The following is a 16,001-nucleotide window of genomic DNA, read 5'->3' on the forward strand; positions in this document are numbered from 1 at the left end:
GCACAGTAATTAATGCTTAAATGCAAGTCACTGTCACACGAACTTTTTCAGAGAAATATCTCAGGAATTTTTTTTAAAAAATGAGCAAATGAAAGTGTAGGTGTAAATGTCGAAAGCATTTTCAAGACCATGCTGTGTTTGTTCTTTCCTGTCTATAAATAACAGTTCTAACAAGACTTGTCATAAAACAGGAGATAACAGCTGTGCACATATCCAGTACATGCTGGAGAGCACAGTTTTGGAGGAAATGTTTATATACTTATTTATCTTTTTCAGGCAATAACTTAAACTCACTTCACACAAACACAATATAAACATCACCAAAAAAAAATTCTGGGAAACAATCTCAGAACCAAACATTTGCCCAAACACAGGTTTTCAACTGTTTCTGAACAATGTGGTCTAGTGATTTGCGTGTTAGATTATGTCTCTAGAGACCAGCATTCATGGAAAGCCATTGGGTGAACTTAGGCAGGTTCCACATTCTCAGCCTCCGAAGGAAGCAAAGCTGAATACCTTCTGACCAACCTCTGCCTTAGGGCAGTGGGTCTCAACCTGTGAGTCCTCAGGTGTTTTGGCCTACAACTTCCAGAAATCCCAGCCAGTTTACCAGCTGTTAGGATTTCTGGGAGCTGAAGGCACTTGAAGGCACTCAAGCAGCAATAGAATGAAAATTCAGGCAGAACCATCCAGGAAGGCAATTTTAATTTCATGCCATTGCAAATGATGTTATGCTTTGTTCTTCTTGCCAATCTGATTTTGTACATGAAAATCGCAAACAAATGATATAATGTATTTAGAGTGATTTGGCTCAGACAATGCCCATCACCTTAAAACATATCCAACAGACAAATAAGAAATTATTCTAAACAATTCAAGATTCATGTTGTTGTCCCTTTCAGTGAGCTAATAAGATGGATTTCAAATAAGTTTCCCAAGTGATTCCACATTAGTAATCAATGCAAGAGGTCACCAACACAGGTTTTTCAATGGCCAGATTTTTATCCCCCAGCAACAATTCCTATTTCCACATCAGGAATAGCTGACAGAACATGCCTCTCAGCTATCACTGCCTCCTGGGTATCATATTCTCATCTAGAGCTGACATCATGTCAGTGATCATAACCCCTGCCTCATTCACCTTCATTTCACTAACAGTCCATGAACGTCAACTAGCTCTAGTTCAGATAAATGGCCACAGCTTCTGCTTCAGATAAAGAAAGGCAAAACACATCAATGGCTTCTCACTTTAAACTTCCAAATTACCTTTCTCAGCAGTTCCATGTCAATGTCAAATAGTGTTGGGGGGAAACAGAACCTCTGTGACACTGTGTGAGGTATCTCTGCACAGCCTGGAAATATTTGCATTTACATTATCTAGCTTGTTAATGTGAATGTGTGCATGAAAAAAATGTCAGTTAACTTGGTTGTTAATAGCATCGTAGTAACACATTTGTTTACATTTTAAAAAGCAAATTAAGATTACTAAAGCAACCATCCAATGAATTTGCTACAGCCCATAAATAATTATGAATTGTAAGGACTGCTGCTGGAAGGTTCCTACAAAATGAGATAGATCATTCTACAGCCCCCCTTTCAAGATGACAGTTGTCCACCAGAGATAAGCAATAGTAATAGCTTAAGGCAATGTTTCTCAAACGGTGGTTTAGGATATCAGCTCCTAGAAATCCCAGCCAGCCTGACCAAACATTTGGGATTCTGGGAGCTGAAATCCAAAATATCTAGAGCATCAAACTTTGAGAATCACTGCCTAAGAAATATTGTGGGCAGAATGATCATGTCTCTTTCATTGTAATAAGGTGTACCCCTATATTTATAACACTGTTGATTCCACAGTTTTGACCAATATATTGAGGAAAGAAAGAAGTCCCCTTACTGTTGTGATTTAGTGTCCAAAGCACTGAGATAATCTCTAATAACAATTTAAATAAAAGTGGGTTGTCTAGGTTTCCCTTGTACAAGGATTTCTCCCATCTGTAGAAAGCTTTGTACCTAATGGAGAATCCTACTTTTGAAATAATGGAGAATGATCTTCTGTTAGTTCCCTTACTGTGCAAACAACGACACTCCCTAAAAATCTCCCTCAAACATTTGTCCCCTCTTCAGAAAGGAGGGTAGCCCTGTGGACTATAGGTAATTAGATAAAATCTTCCCTTGGTGGAAATGTCCTTAAGATGGGTGCTCCATAGTATACCATGCAAACTAGAGCACACAGCCCTTGCACAGGGTGAAATGAGCATTTGTGTCAAATGAGGCATCACACTATGAGACATCAGTAATAAATTATAATGTTTGAAAGAGAAAATTGATTCTCTGACACCATATAACAGTACGCTGAATTAATAATTGATTTCAAATTCCCAGTTACACTCAAATGAAACATTGGGACATATCAAGCAACTCAAAAAAGACCTCAAAAGCAAGTGACTGGCAGCTAACAAAATTATTTATTGATCCATAAACTTTTTTAAAAAATAAACCTGTGTGTGCTTTCAATTCATTTCTGAGTTCTACCAACCCTGAGGCAATCCTATCATAGGGTTTCCTTGGCCATATTAGTTCAGAGGGGGCTCCTGATGGCACAGTGTGTTAAAGTGCTGAGCTGTTGAACTTGCAGACGAAAAGATCCCAGGTTCAAACCCCGGGAGCAGAATGAGCACCCGCTGTTAGCCCCAACTCCTTGGAGTCCTTGTGGGCAACAAGTTAAACATGAGCCAACAATGTGATGCGGCTGCTAAAAAAGCCAATGGGATTCTGGCCTGCATCAATAGGGGAATAGCGTCTAGATCCAGGGAAGTTATGCTCCCCCTCTATTCTGCCTTGGTCAGACCACACCTGGAATACTGTGTCCAATTTTGGGCACCACAGTTGAAGGGAGATGTTGACAAGCTGGAAAGCGTCCAGAGGAGGGTGACTAAAATGATTAAGGGTCTGGAGAACAAGCCCTATGAGGAGCGGCTTAAAGAGCTGGGCATGTTTAGCCTGCAGAAGAGAAGGCTGAGAGGAGACATGATAGCCATGTACAAATACGTGAAGGGAAGTCAAAGGGAGGAGGGAGGAAGCTTGTTTTCTGCTGCCCTGCAGACTAGGTCACGGAACAATGGCTTCAAACTACAGGAAAGGAGATTCCACTTGAACATCAGGAAGAACTTCCTCACTGTGAGAGCTGTTCGACAGTGGAACTCTCTCCCCGGGGCCGTGGTGGAGGCTCCTTCTTTGGAGGCTTTTAAGCAGAGGCTGGATGGCCATCTGTCGGGGGTGCTTTGAATGCGATTTCCTGCTTCTTAGCAGGGGGTTGGACTGGATGGCCCATGTGGTCTCTTCCAACTCTACTATTCTATGATTCTATGATCCTGCCAACCTAGCAGTTCGAAAACATGCAAATGTGAGTAGATCAATAGGTACCGCTCCGGCGGGAAGGTAACGGCGCTCCATGCAGTCATGTTGTCTATGGACAACGCCGGCTCTTCGGGTTAGAAATGGAGATGAGCACCAACCCCCAGAGTTGGTCACAACTGGACAACGTCAGGGGAAAACCTGTACCTTTTATTAGTTCAGAGGGGGTTTGCCTTTGCCTCTGAGGCTGGAAGAGTGTGACTTGTCCAAGATCAAACAGTGAGTTCCCACATCTGAACAGGGCTTCACATCAAGGTCCCCAGAGTCATAATCCAGCACTCAAAACACGACACCACAGAGACTCTCGATTTCCTACTACACTATTCCAGATACATAGTAGTGGAATCAGAAAAAAAGTATTCTGCTAGGTTCTTGGGTACTCTATTGTCAACATTAAATACTACTTAACCATAATTTTTTTATCATATAATGATAGAATTAAGTTTTCAACCATTGCAAACATTACTCATTTTCTAATACTTGTTGTTGTTGTTGTTGTTGTTAAAATTCATTAAAAACTGATTTAAAAGTATTCAAAGCTAAAACCACAGCACCCTCTGACTTGATCTTTAAAAACACTTCATTAAAACCCCTTAATTTTGTGAACAAGAAGATATAATGTGATGCTCTTTATATATATTCTTAAAGCATTAAAATAGCATTCAACTTAGTTTCAGAGATCAAAACAGGTGGTATGAAAGGGGGGGACTAAGGTAAGAGCACACACTAGCAATATACGCAAAGACTCTTCAGTCTAAGAGGTAGGGGTGGGAGACTATACCTGTTTATTCCCCGCTTCCTCCTCCAAGATGGGACACAGAGCAGAAAGCAACCACCCTGACGAATGCCGGAATGAAGATATAAAAAGCCTAGGTATCCCTAGCCAGAGATAGTTAGGAATCAGGGAAGGAATCCACAACCAAAAAGTGCAAAAAAGGATTGCAAAGATCACCACCTTATATATAGCATGGTCTGTGACAGAAATCTAGACCAATTGCTGTCTAAATCTGAGTAATTGCTTTAGTCAATTCCATTTCATGTGGTGTATTTCATAGCTAAAATGAATGCAGATCACTGTTGGTTTGTTTTCTGACATAATATATACTTATTCATAATTTAGGAGGTTGCATCAAGAGATATTGAATCTCAATGTTTTATGCAAAGGCCTGTTTTGCATGATCTCCATTGTTATATATTATTGGCCATATAATTCACTTTTATGATCGAATGCAGTAAAATACAAGGCACTGAATACCAATAAAAATAGCCATGTTCCTGCTCTTTCTGTATTCTAAATATTCATGATCTTTCCACTTTTCTTTGTGTCTGTTTTCTGCCATAAACAGAAACAGGTAAAATATTTTAAAAGCAATCTGATGGGGGTGCCTTCTGCAATTCAAAAGAATAACAGGATACAGTCTATCAGATTGTATCTAAAAATGAATGGATTTTTTTTTTGACAACAGCTGAATGATAACATAGATGTTAATCCTGCAGGCAATAGACTATTGAGTTCACTACCTGAAAGTACTTCAATCCAAGTGGAAAAAATAATGCCAAAGTATATGACTTGATATCCATTTATTCAAAGCAAAATCAAAAGGGCCATTTCTTTGCTCATACGAATAGAGCTGTGAATAAGTCACCTAATTTCTATAGCACATTCACTGATTCAAAACACAGTTCCAAAATCAAGCTACTGCCTTCACTGTAAGCAAAGACCCATCTACTGTTTTGATTTTGGAGTTTTGTAATACCAACACAATGAGGACTTGACTGAACAAAGGATGCCCCCAGGCAAGGGACAAAACATTTCCAATGCTAATTAGGGTGATTAACTGAAACATTAATGCTGGCTCCCAGTGACAAAGAACTCTTGCCACACCTTGGACTCTACACAGATATATATTCTTTCATTTCCTTACTTAGTTTATCCATACCTCACAACCTCTGAGGATGCCTGCCATAGATGTGGGCGAAACGTCAGGAGAGAATACTTCTGGAACATGGCCACACAGCCCGAAAGACATACAACAACCCTGTGATCCCGGCCATGAAAGCCTTCGACAACACATATGTCAATAATATTTATTCAATTAAACTATGGATGCTTGTTCTCTGAAGGGGCATGAGCACAAGTATTCTAAGATAGTAACTTACTATACTAACCACCTCATCATACAGGGCTAAAAGCGGTGGCATAGCTGATCTAAGTCACCCATGGAGCTGGCTGGCTCGCATCAGACGACGTCGTGCTGACTCCGTGGGTGAAAGAGGGCAGAACTGGCATCCCACCACCATGGCAACACAGGAGTCTTCCCGTGTTGCCATTAACTCTATGGAGGAAGCTACGTGCTCCATGCACACTCCCATTTGAGCGCACTCCCATTTGATCACTCTCCCATGGATCCGTGTGATGCAAGGTGTGGGGTGTTGGATTTCTCACGCCGAAACAGAGCACCTCCTGCCACTAGCCATCTAATGAGGTAGTGGGTCACACACTACATATCCCCTATTTTTCTACACTTCCTCTTTCCCATTTTCAATTTCTTGTAAATTAGGATTATATTTTAAAACCAATTATCTATAGAACATAATTATTAAGGAAAAATGATTAATCCTTTGTCGTAGTCTATAAGAACACCTCCGGATCAGTGTTGTAGTAAAATGACAACCTGCAGACCATTGAATACAGACAGGGTGGGAAATGCAGGACTCCTCTCAGATGGCAACTGGGCAATGGGATTATACAGAAGATATATTTTATTCTGCTTACCTAAAGCCAACAATTGGGCATTCCTTGCAGATGTTGCACTTGGCTTGATGTTTTGCTGTTTCTGCAGCTGCTACTCTGTGTAGGACAGGCATCCACACCATGGATTGAGGTTCCAGATGCATCCAGTCTATGAATTGTTTCACACCAATTTCTGGTTTATTATTATTCTGATAAGTAAAAACCAGAACAAAATCATTCAGAGAGCTGAACCAAGCCTGATTTTCGCCACTTAAGACAGTGTCATTACCACTAGTATTCAAACCATGAAATTGCTTCTGCCACTAAATTCAATGCAGTAAAAGATGACAAATACTGTTATCTTTCTATCTGTGAGCAAACACACTTGCAATAAGATTCTTTACTGATATGAACTTGTGACACAGTAAACCTGTTTATCATGGTCAGAACATTTCTGGAGAAGGCAGAATGAGGTAACTGCCTTAGGTGGCAGATGGTGGGGACAGAGTGTTGGAAATGCTAATTTTTTAGATTATCTCTTCCAGAATCTCCCAAACAAAATGGTCACTGCTGCCATGGTCTTTAAAAAGTGGGTTTTCCACAGCCCGGCTAAGGATTGCAATGGCAATTATTCTCCCTCAGCTGCCAGACAATCCTGCAGCTTGGAATACAGCCTGGCCCATCCATATTAAAGTAGCCAGCTGTATTCAGATGTTACAGAAAACATTTTCATGTTGCCAATATTCAAGTTAGATTCAAGGTGCAACTGTATTTGGAAACCAGAACATCATTTTGTCCTTTGATTTCGACAACTAGGCTTCTTATTTTCAGCTCTGCTATTAAGGCATTCAGATGTAATGTATGAATGCACTAATGTTCATTGCAAAATGTACACACATAGACACATATTTTCAAAAAAAAACCTTCAGATTTTTTTGCATGCTTAGAATTCCCCACTTGATCAAGGAACCTCCATTATTGGGCTTCCTTGTTCTACTGAGACTTATATATGCATTTTGGTAAATATGCATAAATGTCCATTTTAGAACTTTACAATGCATTTACGAAAGTCTAATAATCATTCCATGGCATAAGTGGTAGTGGTAATAATGCTAACAGTACAGATTGCATTTTCACATATTTGTTTAAATTGCCTTGAAAGAGTTTCTGTGATCACTGAGAACTAGTTCTGAAATAGAAATACAGTAGAGTCTCACTTATCCAACATTCTGGATTATCCAACGTATTTTTGTAGTCAATGTTTTCAATACATCGTGATATTTTGGTGCTAAATTCATAAATACAGTAATTACTGTTGAAGTGGGAATGATTGTATATAGAGTTGTTTAAATGTAATTGAGTTATAGTGTTGCAATGTGAGCTGGAGATTGCATCATGCACTGTCTGCTGTCCACTATGCGAGTGTGTAAAGAGTTAACTGTGTATTGCATCAGACAGCAGAGGTGGTTATAAATAGCTCCTTGTGTTATCTCTCTGCACTCTGTCTGTATATATCGTCTTGAGAGTTTTCCGTTTGTTAGTAAACTTTTTGTAGATAGCCAAACAGGCTTCAGTCTCTTTATTGGTGCCAGTGATTCTTCGTTGATCTTCTGCTGCATGTGTGTTTATCCAAACTGCGCGCTCTGACAATTACTACATAGCATTACTGCATATTGAACTACATTTTCTGTCAAATTTGTTGTATAACATGATGTTTTGGTGCTTAATTTGTAAAATCATAACCTAATTTGATGTTTAATAGGCTTTTCCTTAATCCCTCCTTATTATCCAACATATTCGTTTATCCAACGTTCTGCCGGCCCATTTATGTTGGATAAGTGAGACTCTACTGTATGAGCAATCATTTCCCCCTGCTTCTAGAGCTGCTTCATGCAAACTCTGCGGTTTTTAAAAGCACAAGGAACAAAAAAGTAAGATGGCAGATCTTTGTATTGAATTTTTTTTAAAACGCAAGAACAATTCACATTTTGATAGCTCACAGTAAAAGCATAGGCTTTATCAAAATCACACCTTATAGAAAAATGCCTCTAATTAGCTAGAAGGCTATTAGCATGCTATTTTATGTGCATTTTGAGCTTTTTCACATTACAATATGCATCTATGAACACTGGAGCTGGCCTAAAACAGAAATTTTAAAATAGCACCTACTCAAAGCAGCCAAAAAAATATGATCAAGTTACCTGTTGGAAGCAGCTGCGGACACTGGGTTCAATATTGCTGCCTCCAAAAGCAGCTACTTCCCCAAGCTGCCGCGGGATTTGGATAGCATCATGAAGTAACAGGCCAAGCTGCCTCTGGTCACACATCTCTGTAGGCCCAGCTACTTCCTTAAAAAGATCTGTAATTAATGACAAAGAAAGAAAGAGTTGGGAGAGCTTGAGTATTGGCCCAAAACTTAGGAGACCAGCCATGGAAACATGGGCAAGTTGCACTCTTTCACCCTTAGAAAAAGGCAATGTAAACTGCCTCTAAATAAATCTTGCCAAGAAATCTCTATGATAGGTCAGAGGAGACTTGAAGGAACATATCAAAAACAAAGCCAGAGAGCTAATATAAATATTAATGAGTAAAAGAGCAACAATTTGTGCTCATGCACTTTTTAAACATTTCAACTGTTTCAGTATAGCCAACAAACAAGAATTCTCTCCCATTAGGTACATTAGAAATACTGAACTGCAATTGTATAGAGTTTTCATACATGCATTAAATATTTTTTCGTGTTAATTTTCGCCCATCACCCACTTCCTATTACTTACAAAAAGGTACTGCATGACTGAAAATATATATATTATTTGCTTTTTTTTCTTAATTCGACCTGTGGTTTTCCTTTCTAAAATCTTAAAGTGAAGAAAAAAAAAATAAAGACTTCTGGTTTGTTTTAGCACTTTATTCACATTTTCTCCCAATATAATAAATAAAGATTGGCTATTAAAACAAATATTTTAAATGTTTGAAGTTGCTGACAAATAACCTGTGTAATTGAACTAGGACACAAGATTTCATTTCTCCAACAATTCAAAGTCTATGGAAGATCAAAACATAGCCTCATCATAACCAGCTAAAATTTACGGATCCTTGGACATTAGTGTTCAATGCTTTAAGCTTGCAGCCTTCCAAAAAGCCGTGTGATGCAGGATAATAAAAACAACAATTTATGCTGTTTACTTTGTGAACCAATACACCAGAGAATATGAAACCTGAATTAACTCATTACTTATTACTTGCTGAAGCTGAGCAAGTAATAAGTAATGTAATTCAGAAGACAGCTGAATATAATAGGACTCATTAGAATAGAGTTTTGCTAAGCAGGGTGAGGTAAGGCACAGTGAGCTTCTGTTTCCTAGTAATGAAACAAAAAGTTTGGGATGAATTTAAGCTTGTAAATTAATACAATATTTAATTTGCAATCACATTTTGTCCTACTCAGTGGTTCCACAGACCTACAACATTTGTATTATACTAAAGAGACACACAAGGTTATTAATACTTTAAAATTGTGTGTGCATTTTACATAATTATTTTAAGTGTTATCTAAAAGGCAGATCTCAGATTATCATTTGTCTGTCTGTCTGTCTGTCTGTCTGTCTATTATAATGGGATTCAAAAAAGGAACACCAATATTCACACATTAGGAAACAATCTCTCTAGTTTCAGTTTCTATAACTAATTATTTGTTTCTTCGTAGAGCATCCTTCCAGAGCTTTGACTCCTCTGCCTGATAAGGAGAAGATGGTGTTATGTTCTGATCCTATTGTGTGCTTCAAAAGAATAAAAGAGTTTGGTATATTTTCATAGTGTAGCTCTGGTTAACACAGAGAAAGGGAATATGAGTGGCGGCAATTAGTTATAAGTAAAAGCAATGCTTTCATAATGCATAAGCACGCTGAGCTCAGAGGAGCCACGATAGGGGCCCCATGCTAATCGATGCAGAGAGAAGATTTCAACATTATTTTTCTTATCATCCATTTCAACATTCAAATTTCCTGAGAACTTGGTAGAAGGAGGAAAATTGCACTTTGTAGTCGAAAGTTGGAATGCCTCTATTTGTGGGAGAAATTTGACTGTTTTTATTGCTTACAATGTTATGGAACCAAAATATTGTAACAGATTCACATGAAGCAATTAATGAATAAGGAGAACAATTTGCAATAGTGTACACTTCGCTTATCAGAAACAGAGCTTCCACTGTTTGTATTCCAAGAATGCTATATGTGTGATAAAGAATTAGAGGAAGTGTAAGGAAGTAAAGAAAAATAATTTTCATTTGGTACCAATAAAGGAAAGTCTATTTTATTGATAATGCCCGGGCTGTGGCGCAGGCTGGAGAGCAAGCCAGCTGCAACCAGCTGCAATGAATCACTCTGACCAGGAGGTCATGAGTTCGAGGCCCGCTCGGAGCCTATGTTTGTCTTGTCTTTGTTCTATGTTAAAAGGCATTGAATGTTTGCCTATATGTGTAATGTGATCCGCCCTGAGTCCCCTTTGGGGTGAGAAGGGCGGAATATAAATGCTGTAAATAAATAAATAAATAAGTAAATAATGTACATTTTTATTCGATTGCCTGAGGAGCCTATAATTCTGTTAAAATGGCCCTGAGTAGAAGGGTGTTACTACCTTAGTCCAATAGGTTTACTTTGCACACCTCAATTCTAAAGACAGTGCCCAAGTAATCATTTCAATTCCTTTTGAGATTGACACTGATGGTTGTGGGCATGACACACTGACTGGATGCTTCACCCAAGTTTATTCACAAATGCAAAGATTATGTAAGAAAAGAGGGCCTGTAAAGTCACTACTTTAATACTAGCATATTAAATTCTGCAGTGGTGTTATCACACAAATGCACCTGCTCAGTTGATATGGGCTCACTTTTTATTGCTTGCTGGTTCCCTAAATTAAGCATATGTGTGTCCAGTTTATGCTGTTTATCACAACAAAGAGCTAATTATCCAAAACTGCAGACAACAATTAATGTTTTCAGCCCCTTTATCAAACTGGCAATTTTTATGCTTTGTGTTGGAATTTGCTTGTATTTTACCTCCCATTCATGTTCCTTTAAATGTTGTTGGCAGCAAGATTATTGTTACAAGCTTTGCTGGAATATATTTAAGGTGCATGCCTACAATTATAAGAAAAAGGCAAAGTTTGCTATCCATAAAACATATACCAAACTTACATTTGTATTTTTCTTCTAGAAGTCCCTTAGAAAGAGACATCAAGCCAATCTTCAGAGATTGCACTCTGATTTTTCCAGTCCGGCCACTGTTAGAAAAACAACATAATGTTTTGTTATGTAGTAATATATTTTAATTCAAATATCAAAATTGTGGTCACGCTTTATCATTAACCTGCTTTGGTTCTCAAATATTAGCAACTAATAATATTTGCAAATATTTCCCGGTTTTAGTAGTAAATATTTACTTCATAAACATGTCATATAATTTATAATACATTAAAGTATAAGAGTGCAGCATCACAGCATGTCCTAATAATGTGATAAACACAGTTGCGCACAGCTGGGAGGTGCATTACACAGTGTGAGATACTGAATGTAGTAAACACAAGTTACACTATTTAGAAATATATAAATAGCTTTTAGAACATTAATTTTCTAGTCTGTGCTTAAAATACTTTGATATATAAGTACAGCAAGGCATAAAAGCCAGACATATACTGCAATTAGACAACACAGAGTGTCTATTTTCTCTAGGGAGGGTGACTCTGGACTCATACTGTCTGATATTTAGAAAAATAATGGGTGACAAAGGATGAGTGATATGTAAGCCATAAGGAAAACACGCTTGAAAATTTAGTTTAATAGGCTAAAAATGTAGCAAATGCAGCAGGCAGTAATCTTAGAAAGTTCAAAGCATATTTGAAAAGGGCATTTTGAAAAGGATTTGCAGCCTCCTCTGAAATAAAATCTACATAAAATTGTTTACCTCTTATAAGATGTGACAAATCTCTAAGTGTTAACATTTTCTTAGTGGTTAATCTGTATTGAACAGTTTCCAAAAGCACCTTCAACTGGAGTATTGTACAATAGGCTCCTCACTTCTGAGGGAACTGGGGGCACAAGACCCCTGAGAAAGTGGGGACAAGTTGAATTAAAATCACCTACTTTTTAAAACCTGAGAGAACGCATCTTTAGAAATCTCCAGGTCTTCCAGTGCAACTCTATAGTCAACTTCCACCAGATGGCTTAGCTTCCAAGATTCCCTTTAGGCTTGGGAGACCCTCTTAACAATAAATAGCTTCAAAAAGTAGCTCCCTCTGTGAGATTCTGAGAGCTACCTTTTGCAGCTATTCATTCTCAAGAGAAATGTGTTTAAATGTATAGTCAGTCTCTGTGAAAGACAGGACCTCCATGGAGTGAGGAGAAATGTCTAAATTGGGAAATATCACAGAAACCACTAGGTGCCACACACTTCTCCTAATAAAGGGTTAATCACAGACTTTTTATAAATACTTTTTATTTTATTTTAAAGTAAAGCTACTGAAGATGTTAGAACTCAATAATTGCAAATCATAGTATTCTAGGAAATTCAAATGACTAGGCTCATCAAAGATAAGAACTAACTTTTGTTTAGTGTAGAAAAACAATCACAAAAAGAAACATCTCACAGTAGTTTATATATTACTACAAACCAAAAAACTAAAAAAAAGCATTCTAATTTTGTAAGTAACCTGAGCAACACTTACTCAGTAAAAGCACTAGCACTAATAAAGGACTGAAGCCAGAATTTCACTCATAGAATTGAGTGTTTATGAAGACAAGTTCTCTCCCTACTCCAGCCACATGAGAAAAAAAATCTGGCAAGATTAGGGAAATTTATAGAACAGTTTTGAAGATGACATGAGGGACTACAGTGTGAATTCAGAAAATAATTGTCTTCTGAACTACAATCATTCAAGGGAATCTAAACCCCTTCTCCATGGCCACAAATATTCCTGCTGTTCATATAAGGTCACCTTTGAATCCAGATAAATCATTCTGGTTTAAAGATGTATTTGTGAGTTCTCATACAGAATAATGACCTAAGAAGGAATCTATTTTGTTTTTAAACTAGTATGTCAAAGGTGTAAGTACATAGGACCTGTTCATAAATAAGTGTCAAGGGCCTAAGTCCAACTGTCTACAGTTATATCACCCACGGTTTGTGGGTAGGGTCTCCTTTCCTGTTTTGTAAAGAAATTTAACTTTATCTCCCAAGGAAGTATTTGTTTTATTACACATCTAAGCATGACTGAAATTTAATTTCAGTGGAATTGCTTTGTTATTGATATTTGTTATTGATATTTGATTGTTGTATCAGGCAAGGCCCCGTGTAAGCCGCCCCGAGTCCCTTCGGGGAGATGGGGCGGGGTATAAAAATAAAGTTGTTGTTATTATTATTATTATTATTATTATTATTATTATTATTATTAATTACTGTATACTTTAAAGAGAGGCCAGTGTGGTATACCAGTTTAAGCACTGGAAAATGACTCTAGAAACCAGGGTTTGGTTTAACCTGTAAGAATCTAAAGCAGGCATGGGCAAACTTCGGCCCTCCAGGTGTTCTGGACTTCGACTCCCACAATTCCTAACAGCCAGTAGGGAGTTGAAATTGAAGTCCAGGGAGTTGAAGTCCAAAACAGCTGGAGGGCTGAAGTTTGCCCATGCCTGATATAGAGTGTCCTGTGATTCTAGGGGCATAGGAGCTTCCAATCAGAGCCAGTTCATCATTGAAGCCGTTGAAGCCGCGGCTTGGGGCGCAGCCCTTGGGGGGTGCTCTCTAGGCAGCGGCGGTAGCGGTAGCGGTGACCATCGGGTAGTCCGCTGTGGAACGAGGAAGTCCTTGCTCTTCTCGTGAGATTTCTGCAAGATCTCACGAAATATCGCGAGATTTATGCGAGATTTGTGAGATTTCACAAATCTCGTGAGAAAGCGAGGCCTTCCTGGAGGCCTTAGTAGTTCTGCGGCTGGAGAGAGCGCCGCCACCGCCGCCTTTAAGTTGGGGGGGGCGTAATTTCGGGGGGACACAGCCCTAGGTTTGCTTACATAGTGAAAAAACCTAGGGCCGCTCCTGCTTCCGATGCATCTTTTTCTTTTAACCATTAAGGGGTTCTTATTCTGTTCTGAATCTTTCTCTCTCATTTTCTCTCTTTCCCTGCATTCCTCTATTGAACTGCTTTACGATCCAAAGACAGACTTTTCCATTCTAAAATTTCTTTTCCATTCTTCCATTTCTTAAAGGAAATGCCATTCTGACATGCCAGGTCAGAAGTAGATTCTCTTTTCTACATGATCTGGTGAAAGACTGTAGACAAGTACCTTTTAAAAACCACAGGCTGTTTTAATTCACTATGTCTCAAATTATAATTTCACACTGTCTAATCAATGATGTGGTATAATAAATCCTTCAGACAAAAGATTTTGTGGAACAGCACTACTGCATTTTGTCTTCCTCTTCATTTTTGGGGGAGTCTAAGCCTATGGCACTCTTTTCCAGTTTCATATGTCATACATAGCTCTCTGCTTTCTTCCTCCAATTTCTTGATGTTCTATTTATGATTCATTGATTGACTGGATGATGGAGTGCCATTGATGTACTTGGAGCTGTATAAAAATAAAACTATAAAACTAGTATGCCTGCCAAAGGCATGCAGTGTAATCTGAAATGGGGAGGGGATTATAGGGGAAGAAAAGGACTGATACAAATATAAAAGCAACATAGTATTATTAAATATTTCTAAGTTACTTCCTTGCCCTTCTCTATACTTGTCTTGTAGAGATCAGTGTCAACTGTATACTAAGATTTCAATATTCTAGCAATTTAAAAAACAGCGAAAGGTGGGCTAAGCAACCTGGCTGTAAAACTGCAATTGCAAATGGTTAATAAATTTAAGAATGAGTATTAGTAAAGAAACCTGTTCTGAAATAATCTAAACAGCTTCTTCTTAAATCTTCAAATGGACAGATGCAGCATCTCTGCTACATAGATTTATAAACTCCTCTATCAGTATTACAAAGCTTGTGTTTGCCTAAATAAACTAAATAGACTTCCCTGTCCCATTCTCCAACCAGTAGCCTCTTAAACCCTTGAAATTGATCTTCTGAAACTCAGAGGACCATGCTAAGTGAGATGAGCTTTTTGAAGAAGATATGAAAAAAGAATCCTAAAGATCAGATGATAGAAAGTTTGACACAGAACTCCCAGTTGGTGGGGTTCTGCCTGATTTTTGGTACTCCAACACTGCTTCCTCAGACCTCTAACTGCTGTTCATCAGCAGAGTCTCCTTGTCTGCTAGAAGAGATCCACAAAAGAAGGATATTTTTCCAGAACCCTTTTGCACACACTAGTCTTAAAACACAGAAGATCCAATACTAGATGTTTAAAAATGTGTGAAATGAATTATTAGTAGGTTAATATATAAAGATAAATCATATTTACAAAGCAGATGTTAATCCATCAAATAACCTTTCAGTCCTTGAAAAACTAAAGTTCAGAGATATTAGATTTCATTTCTGTTCTGCTTTCTGACCTAATGCAAGGGATAAATAATTCTTAATGTGACAGAAATACCAGAGACAATAGGTGCTGCTGTCAATTGTTTTCATTTAATGTCTTACAAAGGCCATAAACATCAGCAAGCATGTCGGAACTGAAAATGTTTCTACAGTTTTTGATGCTAATTAAGTTCCAGATTAATAGCATGAGGGAAGCAGATGGTTTTATAGGTGGGTCAATTATTTCAAAAATTGAATGTGTCAATGATATACGCCATGGAAATGTTAAATGATGAATCCACAGACAACCGAAGGCCATTTGCGCAATAGCCTAGT

At 38.1% G+C, this 16,001-nt stretch overlaps 1 protein-coding gene across 5 annotated transcripts in view; it reads right to left on the reverse strand.

Moving 5' to 3' along the window:
- utrn (utrophin) overlaps nucleotides 1–16,001 on the reverse strand; it is a 456,383-nt gene that overhangs the window by 49,348 nt on the left and 391,034 nt on the right. For all 5 annotated transcript variants that reach the window (XM_062977769.1, XM_016998724.2, XM_062977776.1 and 2 more), the window contains 3 exons: nucleotides 11,349–11,434; nucleotides 8,353–8,510; nucleotides 6,194–6,360 (listed from right to left, as the gene is read on the reverse strand). In XM_062977769.1, coding sequence (XP_062833839.1) covers nucleotides 6,194–6,360; nucleotides 8,353–8,510; nucleotides 11,349–11,434 — 411 coding nt within the window. The remainder of the gene's footprint in view (nucleotides 1–6,193; nucleotides 6,361–8,352; nucleotides 8,511–11,348; nucleotides 11,435–16,001) is intronic.

The sequence above is a fragment of the Anolis carolinensis genome, chromosome 1, assembly GCF_035594765.1.
Source record: "Anolis carolinensis isolate JA03-04 chromosome 1, rAnoCar3.1.pri, whole genome shotgun sequence".
Taxonomy (NCBI): Eukaryota; Metazoa; Chordata; class Lepidosauria; order Squamata; family Dactyloidae; genus Anolis; species Anolis carolinensis.